We start from the raw sequence: 24,199 nt of genomic DNA on the forward strand, positions 1-24,199 counted from the left end.
ATATCAAATTTTATAAGTTAAAAAATAATACTATTTCGTATCAAAAGTAACCATTAAAAAGTAAAACAAGGTGGTCGAAATCATTTGTATCCAGTATGAAGCCTGATTGAACAGGGAGACATTCAGTAAATTTCTTACTCCTAGAAGGAACTTTAGGCATAATTTGTGTCATCATGTTCATGATTTGGGTGTGTTTATATGTAAGGATCATAATGAGTTGCTCCACTTCACCTGTAGGAAGTGTTTGAAATGGTATACATTTAACCAAAAACTTAAAGGTGCATTGTTGTTACTTGTGTCACTCGAACACGGGTACACTTTTACTGTTCAAGTGCCTTCTTTAGGCAATATTATGTTGGACTATCCAAATCTAGTACTTGATTTAAAATGAATAGTCCAAGTAGGTTGCGATATTTTTTGCTCAAACTCGGGTACTCAGGTTGAACAGAGTTTGTGTCCAAGTACCTTGTCTATTTCATGAAAATATTCCATAACTTTGACATAAAATAAAGTATCAAAGTGACCATACCTATGTCGGACTATGAATGATCCGACACGAGTACTTGAGGTAAATAACTGAAGAGTTCGACTAAGATATCTTGCTACCATGATCAGTCTCTTAAAGCAGATTTTCTTTGGTTTCAAACAGAAGCTGCAACACTAACTACTTCAAGTTTAAACTTTCAGCGGTGTTTACAGCAGAATGAGTTCAAAGCAGCAAGCAGAAAGACTGGATACACACACAACGCAAAGAGAGAAAGAAAGGGAAAAGAGGCGCCTTAGAGACAGGCTAAGAAGACAGAACATGAGCCAAGAACAGAGGGAGAAGCATCTAGCTAGACGCCGTAGAAATTATCAACTCAGGAGACTCAGGGCTCAGAATTCCAATCAGCAAACAGATACTCCAGATTTAAGTAATGATACAACTGAGCCTAAAATTCAAGGTTAATAGCTAGTTTTTTTTAACTACATTGATCATATCTTATGTTCTTAAAAGAGTGTACTTTATTAGAGTACTTCATTCTCATACTAATTTTTTAGAAGAAGCTCAGAAAAAGCGGAAATACCCAAGAAGATTGCGTTTAAGTGAGATTAGACATCTAGCTAGAACATTACATTGTGATGGGAACCAGCAAATTCAAGAGGTTTCAACAAGCTGTAAGTAAGAATTTGTGTTCAGCTTTTCCCTTTAACTATTGTTATTGAGTTATTAATTCTGCTTATTATGACTTGATCATGAATCTGATCATATGTTCATTTTCGGTTTTCAGGTGCAGACACTAAGAGATTAAGGCTAACTCATGTTAAACGTCTGGCTCGAGCACTAAACCTCACTATGAAGTAGAGTTGCTGCATACTATATCCATAGACATAGGGGATGTAGTTCACATGGATACTATAAGTCTCGCTTGGGCGGCTTAAATGGAACACCGGAGGACAGTTCTTGCGAATGTATGGTCACATAATATGTACTCTTTTGGGAATGTAAAGCCCAAAATTGAGGCTGATTTGTTTTGTACCACAGATAGAATCTTAGCCAGCTGAATGCAGGTGTTTTTGAACCAAAAGGATAATGAGTTTCAGGTTCTGCTGTCTATTTAAAGATAAGGAGCGAGGCTATTAAGGGGCCTAAGAGGGTCATGGCCCCTGCTAGCCCAACCGTACTGTAATATATAAAAGGCTCAAATAAAAGAAAATTAGGAATTCTAATAAAGTGGCCCCTCGCAATGTAATAATAAAAAAAGGAAAGTATACTTAGCCCTCCTCCTTAATCAAGTTTGGTTTCGCCCCTGTTAAAGATCTAGTCATACCACAAGTTTTGGTTGGCTAAGTTCTTGGTTTATTTGGAGTTTGGAAGAGCAAGAAAGTGAAGCTCCATAAAAACAGGAAAAAAAATATTGACAAAAAGAGATCACTTGGGCGCTTAAATAACTTCTTGGGCATTGTGTTGATCAGCAAGTTTGCAAACCATATGTATTTGTGACAGCTTTATACTATTACTTAGCAACATAAATACCAAGCTACCAAGAATGTCTCACTTTCCTATACACATCTCCCAATGCACATCTTTGAACTTAAATATCTTTCATCATATATTAGTAAAAATTATAACGATTGAATATTAATAATGTACTAATTAAGACGAATCAAACCAGATCTCTCATAACTATTTTTTTTCTTATAAGCTGAAAAAAATCGAGAAGATTCTCTCTAGGTATGTCAAGATTCTAAGCGAGAATGATAAAAAAGAGAAAAGGAATACTTAGAGAGAATCTTCTCAATTTATAAGAAAAGAATATAGTTATGTGGGGTCTCATTTAAACTAGAGTGTATCTTATTTTCACTCAAATTACGCAATAAGTGTTCCCTTGATGATTAAGTGTTCCTTATTTTTAACAAAACCATTCTCATCACAGGTTCCGCCAATTTTCTTTTGCAATCGTCTAATATAAGAATTTTGTGGTACCAAATATATTAGATTGAAACACAGAATAAAAGAGAACAAATCACATACTTATTCACAAAATAAATTTAAAATCCACACATACTATGTTCAAGGAAAGCAACTATTATTTCAGCAAAGATAAAACAATTCGTTACACTACATTGTAACAACAAACATACTACATGATAGTTAATACTCGGATTTTGCAACAACAAACAAACATAAAGAAATTCAAAGTTGTACATACTAACAGTAACAACCCAACAATACATATCACTTCTTACCAACTTCAGTCACATTTTGGCATATTACAAGGTTGACATACTCCACAACAAGTTGGCAGATGAGCAACTTGCCTGCATTGCTCTGCTTTGTTCCTCCAACTTCTGTATTATCTTCTCTTCAATTGCTTCATCTTCTTTTTGCTGATATTTAAGCAAATTGGCGACTTTCCTTCCATACACACTACATTGAAGTTTATCCAAGTCCTGCAACAATTTCTTGCAAAGTTCGCGGTACAAAGGAGCATCATGCACCTACAGCAAAAATGAAAATATACAATACTTGAGCATTTGGATTATAACAAGAATGAGAATATTTATATATTTCCCAAACTATATGTCTAGAATTATTTCAATCACGCGTCATTTAGTGTTATCAGATGTTTAAGTTTTTCTACTGTAAGCAATCTCAAGATACTTGCTCCATATTAACTTCGCACACTTTCTTAGCAAGAGTGAAAAATTAGAGAGTGTTGGACCCAACATTAGAGATGAATAGTGATGAAGAAGTTAATCATAGATTGATGGAGCAAAGAAATATACAATAGTCAATACTCAAAAATGCAATATGAAGCAAGTATTTGAGACAGAATGACTTTTTTTGTGTGTAATTTGTTACATAGTAATATAATGATTAGGTGAAAGTAAGAAAATCGTACTAAGTATTACCTTGGTCCTTTTGATTAGTTTCTGGATGACATAATTTCCAAATTCATGTTGCGCAATCGGAATAAGCTTGGAACTGCTTAGGAGCTCCTCTGCTACATAAGATCTAAATGGAGTATTTAGAAATTGCTCCACCAAATAGCTACCACTCTTGTTTGTACACAGTGTCTCATACAAATGTTTGATGCCCTCAGCAATAACAATGTTGTAGACTGGAATATTCATCCTAATTACTCGCTGCAAAATGAAGTTCCTGTGCATTGGGGAAGGATATCTCAGTCATTTAGATCGATAATTTGGAGTTTTAGCTGAATGCAATTTTGATTGATATGATCAGGAGGTGGGAATTATACCATTGTGCTCGCACTTGATTCTTTTCATGTATCATTGTATTAAAGAAGAAATTAATTTGGATGATAGAAAAGAAAAGAGGAAATTAAGCTCACCCATAAGTATCCAGTGCCAGCATTGCAGCATGCTCAGAGATGTTCACGAGGAGATGCTCCTGGAGAGAGGCGTTATAGCTCCCACTCCCACTATGATATGCATAGTACAGTTGGGGGGTGTCGTCTATGTAGTCGATGCAATTTTGTAATGCAATGCATCCATACTTGTCGTTGGCTATGTCCAACCAACGCTTCACCACTTCTTCAGATAGAGGCTGTCATCATAATAAGAAAGCACTTAGTATATCATTTACAGAATTCTACACTATCTGCAAAAGTTCTCTTTAATTTACATCAACATACCATGTTACTAAGCTTATCTAAGAAGGTGAAACATTGTTGAACGACATGCCTTCCATGTTGGTTGTTCATCAGAGTCACAACTCTAGAAGCAAAAATCTTAGGTATCATACTAATATAAGGTGATTTCTTCCCCAAACTGATTAGCTTCTTAATTACCTTAGAACTGTTAAGAAATAAACAAAGAGTACTCAGTCTGAAACCCAATTGATCTCTTAAAATAACTTCATGAACGAGTTTACTTACGCGTGAACATCACAAGAAGCCATGATAAGCATCTGATCAGGATAGGCTGCCATCTTTTTCAGAACAGAATCGATCACAGTCTTACCACTATCACTAAGGACCCAAATGAAGTCGCTATAATTTGCTGAATCGAATATGGCTCTATAGAGATCGGTTAAGAAACGTTGGAGTAAGATTTGTCTATACAACAAACGTCCTGAATCACTAAAATCAACACTAAGTAGGTTCGTTGTTATAGGATAAACACCAGGAGTTTGTGCAGTACTATAAGACCGAAAATTCACATTGCTGCTAGTACTTGGGTAGTCTTGAACATCCCCTGTCAAACAATTCCAAAAGTAAAGAAGTAAGAAAATTATTTCATATCATTCAAATTACTCAATTAGTCCTTAAACACTTGAAAAAAATTTAGAAAACATAAGAAGAGAACACTAGAGATTACCAAAAAGAATCACTCTAATTGATAAATATAATTTCAGTTTAGTAAACTACAGGTAGATTAAAATAATTTCAATTTGTTAAACTTCATTAAAAGTGATTGACGTGACGTCTAGAGGCTATGTTCTTTTGCACTTAAACTGAATTGAACTGAATTTGTCTGAACTGAATTAAAACTGTAAAAGGAAACTAACTGAACTAAATTTGTCTGAATTAAACCGAATTTCAATTAATTCAATCTAAAAGAATGAGTCTTAGTTGCTAAAAATATTGAAAAATAAAAATCTAAACTTCAACCCCGAATCCAATGCATTATAGTATCATATAATAACAAAAACATACAAAAGAACCAAAAATTCAAAGAAAATCCAATTACCATGAGATAAAAAAAAATAAAAACAAGAGAATATGATGCATTACATCATAATATCATATACTTACAAGAATCAAAACTTCAACCACAAAAAATTGAACATTTTTTTTCTAATCAGCAGAAAATTACTGATGAAATATTTAATCAGTTGTAGTTAAAAAAAATGCAATGCAGGTGATAAAACAGAAATTTTTTTTACGGGTATTTCACATGATGATCAATTCAGACTTCCTATTGATTCTTTCACACTTCTTTTAATGTTTACAAAAATTCAAAAACATATGCACTGCATTAAATAATTCAAGAATTCATCAATAAAACCCATAAATTTCTGCTTTCAATTTTTTCAAAAAAAGCTGAATTTTTGCATTACAGAACTTTAAGAATTCAATATATTAAACCCATCAAACAAAAAGATTTACACTTTCCATAATCTTGATTAAAATTCAAATTAGAACAAAAAATTATTAAAAGGAAAGAAAAAAAAAACCTTGATAATTGTTGAACAAGCTTAAGTTCTGCATCAATGAACTTAAATTTTGTTCTGCATTAGCCATCCTCAAAGAATAATTATTCATTGAATCAGTAGAAAAAATCTTTTATGACTTGCAAGTATTTTTTTGTTTTTGTTTTTGGAGATATAATTAGTTAGGATGAAATTTTTAAGAAGGGTTTATATTTATATAGTTTTTGGAGATTGAGGGAGGGGAACAAAACTTATTTTTTGTTTGATCACATTATTATTTATTATAATTCGAGTAGGATTTGTTTCCTAAATTAGGGTATAATAATACGATTGATATTAATTATAATTGTTTGTGTTTTGATTGGTTAAAGCTACATTATTAGTTTTTAGTTGATAGGTTTCCTATTATACGACACCTTGGTTGCCTATTTCTATTTGAATTCGGTTTAAACACTTCCTTCAACTCCTCTAGCTCATAACTAATTTTTTTTTTTGTTTTGAGTCTTCCCAAAAAACTATTAAGAAAAGAAGTAAGTTACTTCATTCGTTTCAAATTAGTTGTGACACTTTTAAAATTACGGATATTTTGATAATTTTTGAAGATTAGAGAGATACAGAAAGAAAACAAAAGGGTCACATGTGATAAGAGAAAGATAGAAAAAAGTTATTACCCAAGATGAAAGTGGAATATCTCATTTGAAACTTTCTAAAATAGAAAGTGTCATAATTAATTTGAAACACAGGAAGTAAAGGATTTTAGGCATGAAAATAATTTTTTTTTATTTTTGGAAAAAAAATTAAGAGAAGGTCAACACCTAATTGCTATGAGGTTTTTTGGCAAGATTAATTAGGTGAGTTTGTTCTTTTTACTTGAAAAATAAAGATGAATTTCAAAAGTTTATATTTTCTCCACAAAGAGAAAGGATATTTGTCTGGGTTTCCAATACTAATCAATCAATTCAATATATATATATATATATATATATATATATTATATAATAATATTATATATATATATATAAAAAGGATAAACTTTTCGAGAGCATAGAGAGTTCCTCAAGATTTCGAGCTCATATAGCGCACCACGTACGATTGTCACGTTATTAATTTATATTTTTACTTTTTACAAAAATAGAGTTATACATAGATTTATATATATATATATATATATATATATATATATATATAATATATATATATATATATATTATATATATATATATATGAAATTTTAGATAAGTGAAAATTAGAGTTTTGTTTTGAATCAACAACCTAATTTATCAAATTAGGTAAATTGTGTATAATTTTTGCTACGTAATTATGATTTTTAAACCGTTAAAGAGCACTCGAAATATGCTTCGAAATAAGGTACATTTACAATATAGTTCGATAACTTATGAAACGGAGAGTGTCACGTCAGATTGTCATATCTTGCATTTTTATTTTTAGCTTTTAAAAAAATAGAGTTCTACATAGATTTAAATACATATAATGAGTTGTAGATAAGGGGAAATTAGCGTTTGGTTTTGAATGAACAACCTAAATTATCATATTATATAAATTGTATATAACTTTTGCTTCGTAATTAATTTGAAATAATATAATTTTTGTAGCATTGGATTGTGCCTGAAATATGCTTCGAAATAAAATCTATTTACAATATAATTCTACAACTTATGAAATAAAGAGCGCCACACATGTCATTAATTTTTATTTTAAGTATTTTAAAAATAGAGTTCTACATATAGTTAAATACATAAAAGGAGTTTTGGATTGGGAGAAATTAGTGTTTCGTTTTGAACAAATAGCCTAAATTATTATATTATATAATTAAACTATAACTTTTGCTACCTAATTCAGATGATTATAATTTTTTTCTACCATTAAAGAGTGCCTGAAATATGCTTCAAATACGATCTATTTACAATATATATTTTTACAACTCATGAAATATATTTATTTAGATGAATTGTAAGACATTATTTAGTCTTTTTTTTAGATAAATATAATAATTACTATAAGTATAGTAAACGATATATATATATTTGTGATTATAACCTTTGATCATAGGTTTCATTTGCAAGATCAAATATATTATTTTCAAAACCTCAGTCTTACTCAACGAACCAAAACAATTTAGTATCGCAACAAAATTTGTTAAGGAAACTTTGTTGTTACAACAAAAACTAAAATCTATATATCGATAAAGTTACATACTACCTCCGTTTCTTTTTAATTGTTACACTTTGACATTTTACACTATTCACAAATTGCACTTTGACCCTTGTTTGTAATTTATACGTGAATAAAAACACACTACTACATAAAAGAGCAGAGGCGACGCCTCAATCCGTTGCCTTAGGTCCTTTTTGCCGTTGCATCAGACCTAAGGCAACGGCTTGATACCATCGCATTTGCTGGCGTTGCCTTAGGTCTAAGACGATGGTAAAAAAGGCCTAATGCAACGGCTGCATGTTATCTACCAAAGCCGTTGCATTAGACATATAGCAAATCCAACGGCTATATAATGATGACAAATATAAACCTAAGGCAACGGCTAATATATGTGTACACAAACATATATATATATATATATATATATATATTATATATATATATATATATATATATATATATATATATTAATATATATATAATTATAATATATATATGTACATAATGCAAATAAAAAATAATAGACATCTAATATATGACAATAGAATCTCATTGAGATTTGAGGTTATAAAACTTGAAAGTCTATTCCATAGCCTTGGGATTGTTTACAAAAAGAAGTATAAAACTAATAAACTAAATCAAATCATGTTAACCATACATACGTACAACGTAACAATAGATATAATAATAACTAGCTTCCATGCACCATATCCCTTTGTTAAAAATATTGAGTACTACATACAAAAACTAATCGGTTATAGAAATTTCTTAGGATAACTAATCCTCCACCATATCCCTTTTGTTAAAACTGATCCTCCACCATACGTCGTCATTGAATGTAGGATATCTACGATCGGTCTTCTAAATTTGCGTCATTGTTCACCTACATCATATATTCGAAAAATATAATTATATGTTAGTACAAAAATTTTATTCAATACAATAAAACCTCGTTGTTGAACCACATTCAATACAATAAAATCATTGTCTAAACACAAGTTGTGATAACTAATTGTCTAAACACGAGAACATACACAAGAAATAGGTGCATAAATTGGACACAGAATAGCTATACAGAAAACAATCTCACTAACAAGACTAGATGAAAATTACATCCTCCAACCTACTGATACTTAAATATACTACTTCATATTTCACCACTCTTCAACCTACTGATACTTAAATATACTACTTGATATTTCACCACTCTTCAACTATAATGAGATACTTCTATTAGCAAATAGCAGTTAGCGTATTGGATTTTAGACTAGATGAAAATTTAACTCTACCTACTGAATCTAAACATCAGCTAATTATATCGGAAAGGCATAAAATCTGAAAGTGGTCTATTCAATAAGTTTAGGCTAGATCAAAACAAGACATGATTGTAACTCTTGTAAGCCTAATCTCTCATGTAGGTTGAAATCCTAAGTTGCATAAGACATCCCAACATGGTGCTCCTCTTAGGTGCATGCCCTGAGTATGACAACTTAATCTTGTGCTCTGTGCAATAGCGCTGCAAACCCTGAGACAACGCAGTAAATCAATTAATCTAATTCATTCATCCCACTTTAGAAGTAGGTAACTGACCTTGCTTGCATATTAAGACAAAGACACTATGGTACAGTAGCCAAATAACTTCTTAGAGCAAGGGGGATTCTTAATTAATTTTCAATCAGCATGCTTAGAATGAATGGAGGGGGCTTCTAATTTTCATGTTGTCAGACATAATGCAGCCAAACCAGAGTGTAAACCCCCAATGATTTAGAACATAAGTAAATTGAAAGACTAGTTGGTAAGGTTTGTCAAGATGGTAGCCAAGACCTAGACTGTAGCTCCACAATCCACAATCCTCCCCTCCCCCCTCCCCCCTCCCCCACAATAATATTAAAAAGGGGAAAAGAGAAGAAAAGGCAAGCTGTTTCTGCTTTTAAACACTCAGTAGCAAGCATCAAGCAAGACCCGTGATTTTTTACAACATTCTTTCACATGACAATTACAGCAATCTCCATTTTAGGAAATCATTATGCTAAGAACAACCATGGAAACCTTATGCTCCACAACTTACGGCCCATCTTCAAATAAACAAAATTCAATGGTACAACCACGAATAGCGGATAGCAGAGTGGCAACCTAAGCCAGCAACTCCTATCATTTGAATTGGCTCACAACTCACAAAATCATGAAACTAGCCTTTCAGTAACAGCTTGAAATCCCATCCATAAGTTGCAAGTACTAAAGCTCCTCAAATTCTAGAAGACACTTGATGCAATCAGCCAGTAAGCTTCACTCAAAAAACTAGCAACAACATAACCCTTCATTTCCTACATTCTGTACAAATCCAAAGGTACATGATACCATTGGAACCTCAAAGGCAGTTGATACTAGAGAATATCACAAGAAATCGCTACACGTTTGGTTTTTTGTTTGCCTTAAAGAGCCATGTTCTCTGCACTTTGTAAATAAATGAAAGCACGCTGCTGCCTACTAGAAGAAGAAAACTAAATACATTGTATACAAGGCAACAGCTCAGTCAAGAGCTATGGAAACTGCATTGATGTTAACAACCCTGCTGATGTTTCATATCTTCTAATTTGTTCTTTTGACTCACATGTTATAATATGAACCTCATTTGCCACTCTTAACAAATCCAGGAACCAACTTTTTTAAAAACAACAGCAGAGCCAAGATTGTAAGGTATTAGTGCTAAATTATTAAGGTATAACTGTCTTATGTGTGAAAGAAGCTAAAATAAGGGGAGGGAGAGAAAAAACCTAATTCTAAGGAGAAGAGGAAAGAATGAAATGAAAAGAAAAACAGTAAAGGAAGAAACAAGAAAAGCATAGGAATTTTCTGAACTTTAATGATGAACCAGTCTTTGTTTAGCCTTTAATAAGAACATAAACATGCGACTTTCATTCATCAAAGTATCCCCTCCATCAGATGCTTAATTTCTGTCGTGCACCAAGATTCTTAGATTTTTTTCATTTACACACTTCACCACAAGGAGACCCTTTAGCATTGATTCATAATTTCTTTGCTGCTATTGCAAGTTTGAGTCATTCAAATATAGACAAAGATGTGCATAGGCTTAACCCAGCCTCTTACATGCCTGGCAGAAGAGTCTCAGGCTCAGGATCAGGACCCTGACCTGAATGACAAAGATGTGCATAGGCTTAACCCGTTATCCCTAGTCAAAAGCAAAAGAATCATAAACAATGAACAACAATGAAATCCAGTGAAAGTTTAATTCTTTCCCCTGTAAGCTGTTGAAATAAGAGCTAACTGCCTATATAAAAATTAAAATTAGCTTAAAAGGCAGTGAGTGAGGTGGGGAAACAACTCACAAAAAATGGAAGTAATCTTATCTTCTTCCTTTATCGGTTCCAAGTGTTTTGATGCAGCAAGAAGTTTAGCTCATTGACTCTGCTTTCTAAAAATACAGTGGCATGAAGAACTAAGCAAAAAGGAGAAACTAACATTTGCATTCATCATATTATTAAGCTAATAATGAAAAAATGAAATCAAGTCACTAGCGTTACTCAAAACTCTAATTTGCAATTTGTAATAAAAAAATCAATGCTGAAAATCTGGAAAAATAAATAAACTTTTCAAAAAAATGGAAGATACAGTGTTTCGCAACTTTGGCTTGAAAATTTTCGCTCCTCTTTTTAGGGTTGAAAATCGCAACCTTGCGACTCAATGGCAGTAACAATCTCGATTCAATGGCATACCCCAACAATCTCGATTCAATGGCATACCCCAACAATCTAGACCGTATTCATATTCTTGCAAGAGAATAATATTATCTATTTTAGCATTTTCTCACAAAAAACAAAGAGCAAATATTAATAATAAAACAACAGATTAATCATTCTCAAGTTGAATCCTGACAGCTGCAAAGTAAAATGTCTGACACTGCTGTTCCATTAAATTAAATGGTTATGCTTCCTAAGACCTAACCTGGAATCGAATCTTCATTATTCTAAAAACTTAGGACAAAATAAATAAGTGAATCCAGAACATACCACTTAGAAGTGGTTCCCTAATCAAATTACTGAACATGCAAGTATGAAACTTGTTATTCTTGCTCAAATAGTTTATTTTTCTCCAGTGAGGTTTTCTGCTCTTGCTGTACAGTACAGTACATGAGTACAGTACTGCTCATACATTGTACATACCTTATTCGACTCTTTGTAGTCAAAGTTTATTGATCTTGATTACGTTATCAATGTCGATGAGAAAATTACATCTCTAGTTACTACGCATTATTGCAATAATGAACAAATAAGTGTTGAAATCGACAAAAGTTTGATTATGAATTTAAGGAGTACATACTGCTAATAGCGTTGAACCTTGAGTATGCCGTGAGTTGAAATCGCAATCCTTGCTCGCCTCAATCTCGCACCCTTGCTCGCCTAAATCGCAAACCCTAACAATTGCATTTAGGATTGCAAATTTCGCCTATTTCGCAAACCCTAACAGTTGATTGAGTGAAGTACATACGAAAATTGGAATAATTTTGGGGAAAATATTCAGGTTCGAATTTTTGGAAAATAAAATTGAGGGAAAGCTAAGAATTTGGGAGATATGTGAGGTTCGAGTTTTGCAAAATAAAATTGAGGGAAAGTTAAGAATTTGGGAGATAAAACTTTTGAAATTTGGTGAAAAAATATTGAGGGAAGCCAAATTATTCCGCCAAATTCCGTATGGTACATTAAATGACTATAGCCGTTGCCATAACTACATCTACTGCAACGGCAACGACAGAGCCGTTGCACTAGCCCAATCTACACAACTAGTTTCACAAGAGCCGTTGCATTAGATACTCCTACTGCAACGGTACATACTAATGTGTTGCATTAACATATTTTAGCCATTGCCTTTGATTAAAAATGTAGTAGTGACATAGTCATGTGGGATCTTGTTAGATTCGTATTAGTATGTATTTTATTAATATGTAGTTTTTACATTTTTTACAAATACAAAATTAGAGATATAAAGGCTCAAAGTAGTGCATCAGCATGCGTGAAAAGTGTAAGTGTAACAATTAAAAAGAAACGGAGGTAGTATATATTAGAATTTGGATGATGAAAAAGTAGAGTTTGATTTTAAAAAAACAACCTTAGAATATTATTTCAACTAATTGTTACAATAGAAAAAGAACATAGGAAGTATATAAATGCAATGGTATTGAAAAATCTCATTTCACATCAACACAAAATCAGCAATGTAAACAAAATTTGCAAAAAGTAAAATAAACAACAAACTCATGCAACGCACGGGCTTCAAAACTAGTATATATATAAAGGAAGAATTTTCGGGAGCATAGGGAGCACCTCAAAATTTTGAGAGCATAGAGTATGCCACATAGGATTGCCACGTCATTCATCTTTATTTATTTATTTTTTAAAAAATAGAGCTTTACATATATATAAATACATATAAGAAGTTTTAGATAAAGGGGAGTTTGTTTTTGAATAACCAACCAAAATTATTATATTATGTAAATTAAAGATAACTTTTGCTACATAATTCAGATACTTATAATTTTTATACCATTAGAGATAACTTGGAATATGTTTCGAAATAAGATCTATTTACTACCTCCGTTTCCTAAAGATCTTCCTTGTTACTATTCCTACATATACCAAGGAGGATCCATTTGTGTGGGGTATAGGGTAGGTAAAGTAGGAGAGAGAAAGAGGTTAAGATAAATAAACAAATAAAAAGGGGTTAAAGTAGGAGAGAGAAAAGGAATAAAATTGAATTAATAATGCAATGGTGGACCATATGATAGGGACATGAGAGGGTAAAAGGGGAAAAAATACCAAATAAGGAATAAAGTAAAAGAGGGAAGATCTTTTGGAAACGCAATTAAACGGAAAGAGAGAAGATCTTTAGGAAACGGAGGGAGTATAAGAGCAACTCCAATGGTGCAAAAAAAGGACTTGCTAGCAATTTTGCAAAAATACTTAGCTAGTTGCTTAACCATTAGAGTACAAATTGGAGTTTTGCTTTACTAAGCAAATTGGCTCTATAGAGCAAATTGGCTTAGCCAAAATGTTGGGTCCCACCCCACAAATAGCTTCTCAATAAGTGATATTTTATATATTAAAAAAAAGGAAAAAGTGATTGTGGGACCTACCTAAGCAACAAAATAGTTTAGCTAAACCACTAAAGGGGAAGTTGGCTAAAGATAGAATTAGCTAAGGAAAATGATGTGGCATCTTTAGCCAAGTATTGTTTTTTTTTTTTTTTTTTAATCAGAAAATAACACACTAGGGGGGATCCCAAGAAGTGGGCCACCCTAAAGCATCCTTTCGGATGATTACAGAGAAATTGAGATCAGGCAACTCGAACCAGTAAGTCAAATTTGAACATGAATGACCACGATGCGCTAGCCAGTCTGCTGCGGCATTCCCTTCCCAACACCATGATTGATACGAACCTGAGAGAACTGCTTGAGATCTTCCCCTGCATCCAAAATAAGGGAGTGAATAGCCCAAGGAATCTTCCAAATACGCTTAATAGCTTGGATAACACAAAGATTATCCCCTTCTATAATAATTTTATCTAGACCCAACATGCGGGCCCCCTTAATCCCTTCTCGTAAAGCCCAAGCTTCAGCTACCAGGATAGAATGAGAGGGGGCAATCGAATTGGCACCACAGAGCTTGATGACCCCAAACTCGTCTCGAATAATAAAACCAAAAGATGCCGACCCATCTTTTAATTTAGACCCATCAAAATTAAGCTTGCAAAAGCCCACAGGTGGGGGGATCCAACTAATATTCTTCCGCGGAAGCTTAGGCTGGGAAGATCCTTCACCAAGCGAGCCAACTGAATCCAACACAAGCGGATCATCTTTAAGTCTCGAATGGTAATTAAAAATCATAACACTCAATTTTCTAGGGGAAAAAGATTCATTCCTGAAAGAAATGCCATTCCTAGCATACCAAATGAACCACCAAGCGATAAAAATCTTTGCTATTTCGTCCTTCGACCGGAATTTAACCAAATCATTAAGAAAGGAACCAAAAGGAGCACCTGCTATAAGTAGAGGGAGAGTGGGCCAGCCAAATCTAGACCGTAATAACTCAAAAACGTCAACACAAAAAGGGCAGTTGCTGAAAAGATGAAGAAGATCCTCAGAGTGGTGATTACAAAAACCACACTCCAGGGGAACGAAAACGTGACTCATTTCAAGGCATTTTTTAGTAGGAAGGCCATTATTGCAAATTTTCCAAATAAAGAACTTGATCTTGGGAGGAACAGACAATTTCCAAATCCACTGAAAAGGGGCTTCAGGGGAGGAAGAGGCTTCCTGAGCCCCCACCCCCTGAAGCAGAACCACCCCTGATTTTACCGAATAACACCCATCTACTGATAAACCCCAGATCAGTTTGTCCTCTAGATCATATTTAGGAATAAAGATACTCGAAATCGCTTGGACAACCTCGATTGAGACAAGCTCATATAACCGCAGACAATCCCACTGCGAATCATGATTGATGACCTGCGCCACCACTAGGGACTCAGTGCCCGCAATAACTGGGCACACCGAACTAATCGGATACTGAAACACCCAATTATCATACCAGAACGAGATGTTAACACCCCTCCCCACCACCCATCTTAGCCCTTTCTTAAACGAAGTCCTCAACAACATTAGCTTTCTCCATTGCCAAGACGTATTAGCTTTAACTTTATAATCAAACAAACTTGACTCCTTTAAGTACTTCTTAGCCACTAATTGAACCCATAAATTATCCGGGCAAACCAAGATCTTCCAAAGTAACTTAAACTGGAGCGCTACATTCATACATTTCGCTTTTCTGAACCCTAATCCCCCATACTTCTTTGGTTTACAGATTTTGTCCCAACCTATAAGATTTGGAGATTTAGACCATGGCGGTTTGTTCCAAAAGAGATTCCGATAACTCTTATCCAGGGATTCCAGAATATGAGTAGGCAAAGCAAAACATTGCATTTGGTAATTGGCCTTCGTAGCGAGATTAGATTGAATTAAAATCGCCCGACCTGCTAAGGAAAGAGAATTGGCTTTCCATTTCGAAAGTTGGGATTGAACCTTTTCCTGAAGTTCCCCAAATGTTTTATTAGTAACCTTACTATCAATAATAGGGCACCCCAGATATGAGCCAAGAGACGTAGCTTCTCCCATTTGGAGAAGGGTCGCAAAGGAGGAAGAGAGATCTGGGTCAGTATTAGGAGAGCACTGATACGCCGATTTATTATAATTAACTAATTGCCCCGACATCCTGCAATAATTATCTAAAATTTCCCTTATCACAGAGCAACTACTTGGAGTGGCTTTAGCAAAGATCATTGTGTCATCCGCAAAAGTTAAAAAAGGAATCTTGACACGAGAATGGCCTAAAGAAACACCTACTAATTTTGCACCCGAGATACTAGCAACATATAACTGTCTAGCTAAGATTTCTGCACATAGTATAAAAATATACAGAGATAGCGGATCTCCCTGGCGAATTCCCCTAGATGGGATGAATACATCTCCAGGGATACCATTAACAAGGACCGAAAAAGATACGGAAGTAATACATTCCTTTAGCCAACCAATCCAACGGTCACAAAAGCCTAGCTTCCGGAAGACAACAAATATAAAGTTCCACTCTAGCCTGTCGTAAGCTTTTTCCATATCTAACTTGATAGCTAACCACCCTTGCCTACCCGATTTCTTTCTAAAAGAGTGGAATACCTCGTGAGCACGTAAAATATTGTCCTGAATCAATCTCTCAGGGACAAAAGCACCCTGGAGGGGATGGATAATTTTCCCGAGAACAGTCTTTAGTCTAGCAGCCATAATTTTTGCGATGATCTTGTAAATCGTTGAGCATAAACTAATAGGACGAAACTGATTTGGAGTAGTAGGGCTATTGACTTTCAGAATTAATGTGACGAAAGTATGGTTAATTTCTTTTAAAAGAACTCCAGAATGGAAGAAGGCTCTAACCGCATTGAAAACAGAATTACCTACTAAAGACCAATATTTTTGGAAGAAAAAAGGCGGAAACCCGTCCGGTCCTGGGGCTTTATCAGGAGCTAGGTCAAAGATAGCTATTTTGACCTCCTCAAAATTAACATCCGAACATAGCAAGGTGTTGTACTCACAAGAAATAATCGGCTCTAAAAGATTAAAGTCTACACTTTCATCAAAATTACACTTTGAATTAGATGTGAATCTTTGAATAAAAGTACTAGTAAAACAATTTTCGACTTGCTTAGGATCGACAACAATAGCCCCATTTTCATCCTCAATTGAGGCAATAAAATTTCTATTTCGCCTAATAGACGCACATACATGATAATATTTAGTATTAGAGTCACTCAATTTCAAATGATTAGATTTTGCTTTGGTCTTCCAATATACTTCTTGAAATTCTAAAAGATTAGCCTGTTTACATAAGAACTTATTCTGTTTTGCAGCTAGGTACGGGCAGCTAGGATCCTCTACTAACTTATCTTTGATAGCCTTTAGTTTTTTCTCAACGACATTGAGTTGACGAAAAATGTTACCAAATCTAGTCCCAACCCAATTCTTAGATTTTTCTTTAAGGAGTTTACATTTTTTACTTAAACAAAACATATAAGATCCATGAAACCTTGTAGACCAAGCTTTCTTTATAATTATTTCGAAATCTTTTCTTGATGTCCAAATCTTATCAAACCTGAACGGGGGGGCTTTCCTACCTTGAAATATATCTAAATTAAGCGAAACCTGACAGTGATCAGATGATGTGAAAATATGGTGATTTAACTTTATATTAGGGAATAAATTGAGAAACTCAACATTAGCTACACCTTTATCAATTCTTTCCATTATATTTCCGGGGCCACTTCGTTTTTTCCTCCAAGTGAAGGCGTGACCCTGGAATGGGAGCTCAATACAATCTGATTCCGAGAATAATCTATTCATGAAATTCAATCGTGCAAAAGAGAAATTTGCACCACCAAGCTTATCATTACTACTACTTAACTCGTTGAAATCTCCTAATACAACATACGGTCCAGAGATTAGGTTAATAACACTAATTAGCTCATCCCAAAACTGGATTTTTAGATTATGGTTTGGAGGGGCGTAAATAAAAATTAGCTTAAATGAACATGACAAGGCTAAAATATTAACATCACATACTATAAAATGATCATATTTAGCTGAGATTGAAAATAAAAAAGGATTGCAAGCAACATCCTTCCAAAACAACCACATACCTCCTGCCAAACCAAAAGAAGGGAGGAAGTCATGATGGTGAAACCCACAAAACCTAACCATGGACTCCACCGGGGGAGACGAGGATTTGGTTTCACACAACATCATGACATGCACATTATTTTTTTTACAAAAGAACTTAACTTCCTCCTTTAACTGAGGTCTATTACCCCCTCTTACATTCCAAAAGCTTATATTCATAAAATGGCAGGAAATAAAAGTAACAAAGACTAAGACCTACCCCTCTTCAGGTTGGAAGTAGATGATTCTTCATCAGAATCCATCTTCCTTCTCTTGGAGGAGCTGGAAGCAGAAGCATTGCCCTTAGCCCTAGCCCCTTCAACTCCCATCCCCTCAATCTGTTTAATGATTGAGGTCTTAGAGTGCATGGAATGGAAGGAACCCTCTGGTTGGGAAAGATAATCTCCCATAACTTCATCATGAACATTTTCTTCTAAAATGTAGGTATCATCAACAAGACCTGAGTGGACAGCATTCTCACCATACACATCATTATCATTTTCCAGAAACTCATCAGCCTCAGTAATGAACCCACATTCCAGAAGCTCAGCTGGATAAATAACTCTCAAAGGGACCGGGGATTGAATAACCTCCTCACTGACAGAGGGAGGGAGGAGGGGCTTAGTGCTAGGAGACACATAATCATTACAATCATGGTGCTTAGCTTGACCATGCTCAACAAGAACAAGAGGAGGAGAGATAACAGAATTCATCTCAATAGCACAATCATCATCAGAGGACTCTACATCAATCACAGGGTGAGCAATCATCACCCCTTTACCTTTTCCACCAGAACCGGGTAAAGAGAGATTAGCAACAGAAGGATGGGGCTTAGACACAGGTTCTCTAATAGAAATACCAGCACCAGCTTGAACCTCTTGTTTCTTACCTGTGAAAGACTTTCCAGGGAACTTTTTCTTAGCAGCAGTTTTCTTAGAAGAGAAATTAGCAACAGATTGAGGTCGCACAATGTGTCTAGGCCTAGCCTCCACCACTAAAGCTTGCTCAGCAGTGGTAAGAGGCTTAGCTTGCCTAGTAGCACCTTGTAAGAACTCAGCAAGCCACTGTTTCTTTGGATGTTTCAACAACATCACTTTAATTTCTTTAGGAGGAGGAGATAAAATGAGACAGTCATCAATAACATGATCATCACACCCACAAAATGAACAACCAATTGAAAAATCCTCATACCAAATGACATAACCACACTTAACCCCACCAGCTCTAGTAACCTCAGCATATTCCAGCAAAGGCTCAGTAATATCCACTCTAATGCAAGCACGAGCAAATCTTACCTTATGCTTAAGAATTGAACGAGAATCCAGCCTAATCAGGGATCCAATGTTGTTAGCAGCTAACAAATTAGCTACAGAATCAAAGTTCAATAACTCAACAGGAAATCTAGGAATTCTAACCCACAAATCCACATACTTGATCTCCTCAACATATGGATCAAAGTGAGGTTTCCAAGGGTAGATCACAAAGAGCTCCCCTTGAACATGCCAAGGTCTATCAGCCCATACAAGATATAAATCACCAGGATTCACAAATTTAATCATAACCCAGTTGTTCCCCATATCCAGATACTCAACATCACCCTTACAAAACTGCCAGTCAGCTTTAGTTCTAAACATGATAGTTCTTAGGTCTACATTGGCACCCAACATTTTCCCAACCAAACAAGTTTTAGTTAGGTCATCAATATCTTGTTTAACTTGGGACAAATCATCTAGAACAAGGGACTCAGACAAAGAAGGAGGGCCTGGGGGATCACTTACAAACTTATCAACATTGCTAAGAGACTGAGAGAGAGGGAGAGCCTGAGCACCACCATCAACATCCGGAAGCTGACCTTGCTCCTCTTGCAGCAAGATATCCTTGAAAGATTGCATACTCACAAACAACCAGCAAACAAGAGTTACCTTTCTTATCACTTTAGGAATTACTGAGAGAAAAATAGTTAAACGAAAGGAAATATGAAAGAACTGAGAGAATTGTGACAGAAACCACCACAACACTTGCCTTTTATATAAGCAAAAATTATTAGAAAAACAAAAAACTAGATTAAGAAGCCTTACCTGAACAGTGACTTTTCCAATCGCGTTAAAAGCAAATTCTAGAGTAATGGATAAAAATCCAATACAATCAGGCAACCATACGGAAAAAACCCCTAAAACTTCCCCCAACCCACAAATAATGATGAAAACAGCTCCAAACCCATTAATAAACGCATTCAATACGGCAGCAGAGAACAGCGCCAACACTTCACTAACTTGACAGACCCTAAGCCTACACCCTAATTTGTACTTGAAGCCCCTACCGTTCCGCCACCTCAGCCAAAAAAGAAGGCAAATTAAGAGGGATTTAAGCAAACAATCCCAAATTACTGCAATTACCGCCTGAATAACACGCCAACTACAAGATTTACATGATTACAAATCTAATTTAGGCGCAGACCTATCCCTAATTAAATTAGGGCTAGAATGGAATTCAACTACACGCAATAACTCTCTCTGATGGGAAAAGAGAATTAGAATAGAAGTAATGAACCACAAGACAAAGATAACTTTGAATACTTGGAACTGAGAAGAATACTTGTGATGAAAATGATTTTCTAGGATTTTTTGGGCGATTTTCGAATTGCTAGGGTTTCTTTGAGGACTCTTTGGTTGAGGCTTTGGGTCAGAGATTCTCTCTCTACCTTTCTCTCTCATCTTTTTTACTTAACAACCTCCGTAGAGCCAAGTATTGTTTTAGCTAACCATTGAAGTTGCTCTAATATAGTTTTATAACATATAAAAATATATTTACAAAGAAAGCTATGTAAGCATGTCATGTCATTCTATTTAATTTTTAATTTTTTTACAAATAAAGTTTTAAATAGATTTAAATATATATATATAAAGAGCTTTGGAAAGAAAATAAGAGTTTAGTTTTGAATAGACACCCTTAATTAGTATGCTATGTAAATTGAATATAACTTTTGCTACATAATTCGAAATATTATAATTTTTACACCATTGGAGCACCCTCGAAATATGTTTCAAAATAAAATCCATTTGTAATATAGTTTTATAACTTATAATAATATATTTATAGATGAATAATAACATATTATTTATTCTTTATTTTAGATACATATTATAATAGGACTTTCAAAATCTTAACCTTATTCAATTGAACCGGAAACAGTACAAATTAATATTGCAACACGATCGATTAGGAAAACTTTGTTGTTATGGTATTATTTATCACATTTTTCAAAGGGTTGTCTTCTAAGATAATATTATAATAATGTTTATATTAATTATCATATGATTATGCCATGTAATTATTTTTTAAAATCAAATTTTAAAAATAGAGTATATATAAAAATACATATCTTTAGTTTTGGACAGTGAAAAGTTAGAGTTTGATTTTGAATAAAAGACTTAAAAAGATCATACAATAATAAAATATATAAATTTTGCTACATAACTTGAATATATTATTATTTATACTATTAGAGAGTGATTGCAACCTATAAATATATAGACTTTTGAATGGAGATAAATATTTTATTTTTGACCTGTGTGTTGGGTCATACTATAATAATAATAATAATAATAATAATAATAATAATAATAATAATAATAATAATAATAATAATAATAATAATAATAATAATAATAATAATAATTATTATTATTATTATTATTATTATTATTATTATTATTATTATTATTATAAATAATAATAATAATAGTAATAATAATAATAATAATAGTAATAATAATAAGTTATAAAAAAAGAGTATCAGTTTTAATATAATAATAAGTACTACATGACTTATGGTAAGAATAAGAGTTTTAGAAATTTTATGAAAAGATAGAGTTTGAATTCAGTTTACCTTTTGTTCATGCAAAAGAAAATACACAATCTCATTATAACTGAATAGAGCTTGAGATAATAATAATAATAATAATAATAATAATAATAATAATAATAATAATAATAATAATAATAATAATAATAATAATAATAATAATAATAATAATAATAATAATAATAATAATAATAATAATAATAATAACAACAACAATAACAATAATAATAATAATAATAATAATAATAATAATAATAATAATAATAATAATAATAATCATTAATTAGGAATGTGATTGTAGTACTCCCTCTGTATTTTTTTTATCTTTCCTACTTTGACTTCGCATGTTTTCCAATGCACTTATTATTCATTAAATGTCTTTCATTGCATATTAGTAAAAATTATAATAATTAAATACTAATAAAGTACTCATTGAGACGAATCAAACAAGACCTACCCCACGGGACCACATGACTATATTTTTTCTTATATATTAAGAAAAATCTAAAAGATTCTCTCTCGAATTGTGAATAGTGTCAAGATTCTAAGTGAGAAAGATAAAAAAATATAGAGGAAGTACTAATAGTATATTACAAGCATAATTTTCTTAATTCCTCTATATAATATTAATTACATAGACGTATAATATGTTATTTTTTGGATGATGAAAAAATTAGAGTTCGATTATATATAAACAACCTTAGAATATTACAATATGTAAGTTAAGTATAAATTTTCACATCATCCAAATTATTATTATTAATTTTATTACAAAATTATAGATTCCTCGAATTAGTATTATTATTATTATATTTTTAATATAAATTTTAGTCCTACTATGTAGCAAGAGTAGAACTATAAGGGGGTGTTTGGTTAAAAAAAAAATAAGGTATGAGGTATGGGTTTAGAATGACTAAAACCTATACCTAGTGTTTGTTTGCAAAATTTTGAATTTCTAAACCCATACCTCAAACCCATAAGGTATGGGGTTTAGAAACCCAAGGGGGGAGGTGGGTATGACTCATACCAAACCTTCAAGTATAAAATAAAAAGGAAAAACTTCATTCCAAAATATATCCAAACGTATGGAATCAAGTATCAAGTTCCAACCCCATACCACTACGATCTCATTCCTTATTCCAAACCTATACCACTTCATGAACCAAACGCCCCATAAGATATATGAAGCATAGTACGAATAAAAGTGTATTTTCTATTATATCGTTGGAGTTAATAATAACGAATTTTATAATAATGGTATGACTATAATTTAATTATCTATATGTAAGATAAGACCTTAAAGACTAAAGAGTACAGGGTAATTTATTTTATTCTCAAGTAAATTTTGCATTAAATAATTAAAAAACAGATTGATAACAATTAAGATAAAAGGCAATTAGAATTTGGATTTAGTGAATTACCTAATAATGTCTAATTAAAATAATTTTATTTCAGTAATAATTAATACTTTATCATTCTCACTTTCCTGTGCGCGTCTCCCATTACACATCTTCGAACCTAAATATCTTTCTTTATATATTAGTAAAAATCATAACTAATTAGTATTAATATTAATAAAGTACTAATTAAACATCTTTTGATTGATTTTCGGATTTACTTGAATTACACTTAATAGGTAATTTTGAGAGAACCATTCCCAGAGACTGAAGCAGGACTACTGTTGGCTTGCTTGGCTAAGTCACTGTCTATTGCTTCTGATCAAAAGATCTAACTGCAGAGCTTCAAAATTCTAATAAAGCTATAAACTTAAAAAGTTTAATTAACAAGCTTTCATAGCTCAGTTGGTTAGAGCACCCGTTTAGTAAGCGGGAGGTCTTGAGTTCGACTCTCAATGAAAGCACGTCTACAAAAATTTCCTATTTTTTGGCCTTTTGTTGAGTAAACTCCCTTCGTTTGATAAACTGGTATGTGCTAACTACCACTCTTTGTTTCAAAATATAAGTATTTCAGAAGTAATGAAAGCACATTAAAGAGGTTAATTTTCCCCTCTTTTAGTCATCCAATGACTGGTGTGTGGTAGCTTAACTACTACTACTCTTGTCCCAAAATACAAGTGTTTAAGAGTAATGAAGAAAAAGCATGTCACTACTATCATTGTTTATCACCAATATTAGATCTATCAAGTCATTCTCATTACTACAATTTATTATTGTCGGCAACAAATAGTTAGCATGCTAGAGGGGTAAAAAAAAACTCAACCTAT

At 33.2% G+C, this 24,199-nt stretch overlaps 2 protein-coding genes and 1 non-coding gene across 3 annotated transcripts; 2 read left to right on the top strand and 1 right to left on the bottom strand.

Moving 5' to 3' along the window:
* The first annotated feature begins 703 nt into the window (after nucleotides 1–703).
* Nucleotides 704–1,345, top strand: LOC104900869 (uncharacterized). Its single transcript, XM_010688399.1, has 3 exons — nucleotides 704–944; nucleotides 1,042–1,158; nucleotides 1,272–1,345. Exons 1-3 carry the CDS (start codon nucleotides 704–706, stop codon nucleotides 1,343–1,345), a joined length of 432 nt encoding a protein of 143 aa, XP_010686701.1.
* Nucleotides 1,346–2,553: 1,208 nt separating this feature from the next.
* LOC104900870 (pumilio homolog 12) lies at nucleotides 2,554–6,282 on the bottom strand. Its single transcript, XM_010688400.3, has 6 exons — nucleotides 5,687–6,282; nucleotides 4,386–4,704; nucleotides 4,143–4,305; nucleotides 3,840–4,054; nucleotides 3,397–3,646; nucleotides 2,554–2,982 (listed from the first exon to the last, which is right to left on the bottom strand). Exons 1-6 carry the CDS (start codon nucleotides 5,772–5,774, stop codon nucleotides 2,755–2,757), a joined length of 1,263 nt encoding a protein of 420 aa, XP_010686702.2. The 5' UTR covers nucleotides 5,775–6,282; the 3' UTR covers nucleotides 2,554–2,754.
* Nucleotides 6,283–23,762: 17,480 nt separating this feature from the next.
* Nucleotides 23,763–23,836, top strand: TRNAT-AGU (transfer RNA threonine (anticodon AGU)). Its single transcript has one exon. It is a non-coding gene; the product is annotated as a tRNA-Thr (tRNA).
* The last annotated feature ends 363 nt before the right edge of the window (nucleotides 23,837–24,199 follow it).

Source organism: Beta vulgaris, chromosome 8 (assembly GCF_026745355.1).
Source record: "Beta vulgaris subsp. vulgaris cultivar EL10 chromosome 8, EL10.2, whole genome shotgun sequence".
In the NCBI taxonomy this organism is placed as follows: domain Eukaryota; kingdom Viridiplantae; phylum Streptophyta; class Magnoliopsida; order Caryophyllales; family Amaranthaceae; genus Beta; species Beta vulgaris.

Coding starts and splice junctions, on each gene's coding strand:
- LOC104900869 (XM_010688399.1), top strand. CDS start 704: ATGAGTTCAAAGCAGCAAGCAGAAAGACTGGATACACACACAACGCAA. Junction 945..1,041: donor AACTGAGCCTAAAATTCAAG/GTTAATAGCTAG, acceptor CTAATTTTTTAG/AAGAAGCTCAGAAAAAGCGG. Junction 1,159..1,271: donor TCAAGAGGTTTCAACAAGCT/GTAAGTAAGAAT, acceptor TTCGGTTTTCAG/GTGCAGACACTAAGAGATTA.
- LOC104900870 (XM_010688400.3), bottom strand. CDS start 5,774: ATGAATAATTATTCTTTGAGGATGGCTAATGCAGAACAAAATTTAAGT. Junction 4,306..4,385: donor GCTTCTTGTGATGTTCACGC/GTAAGTAAACTC, acceptor ATTTCTTAACAG/TTCTAAGGTAATTAAGAAGC. Junction 3,647..3,839: donor CTGGCACTGGATACTTATGG/GTGAGCTTAATT, acceptor CCCAATGCACAG/GAACTTCATTTTGCAGCGAG.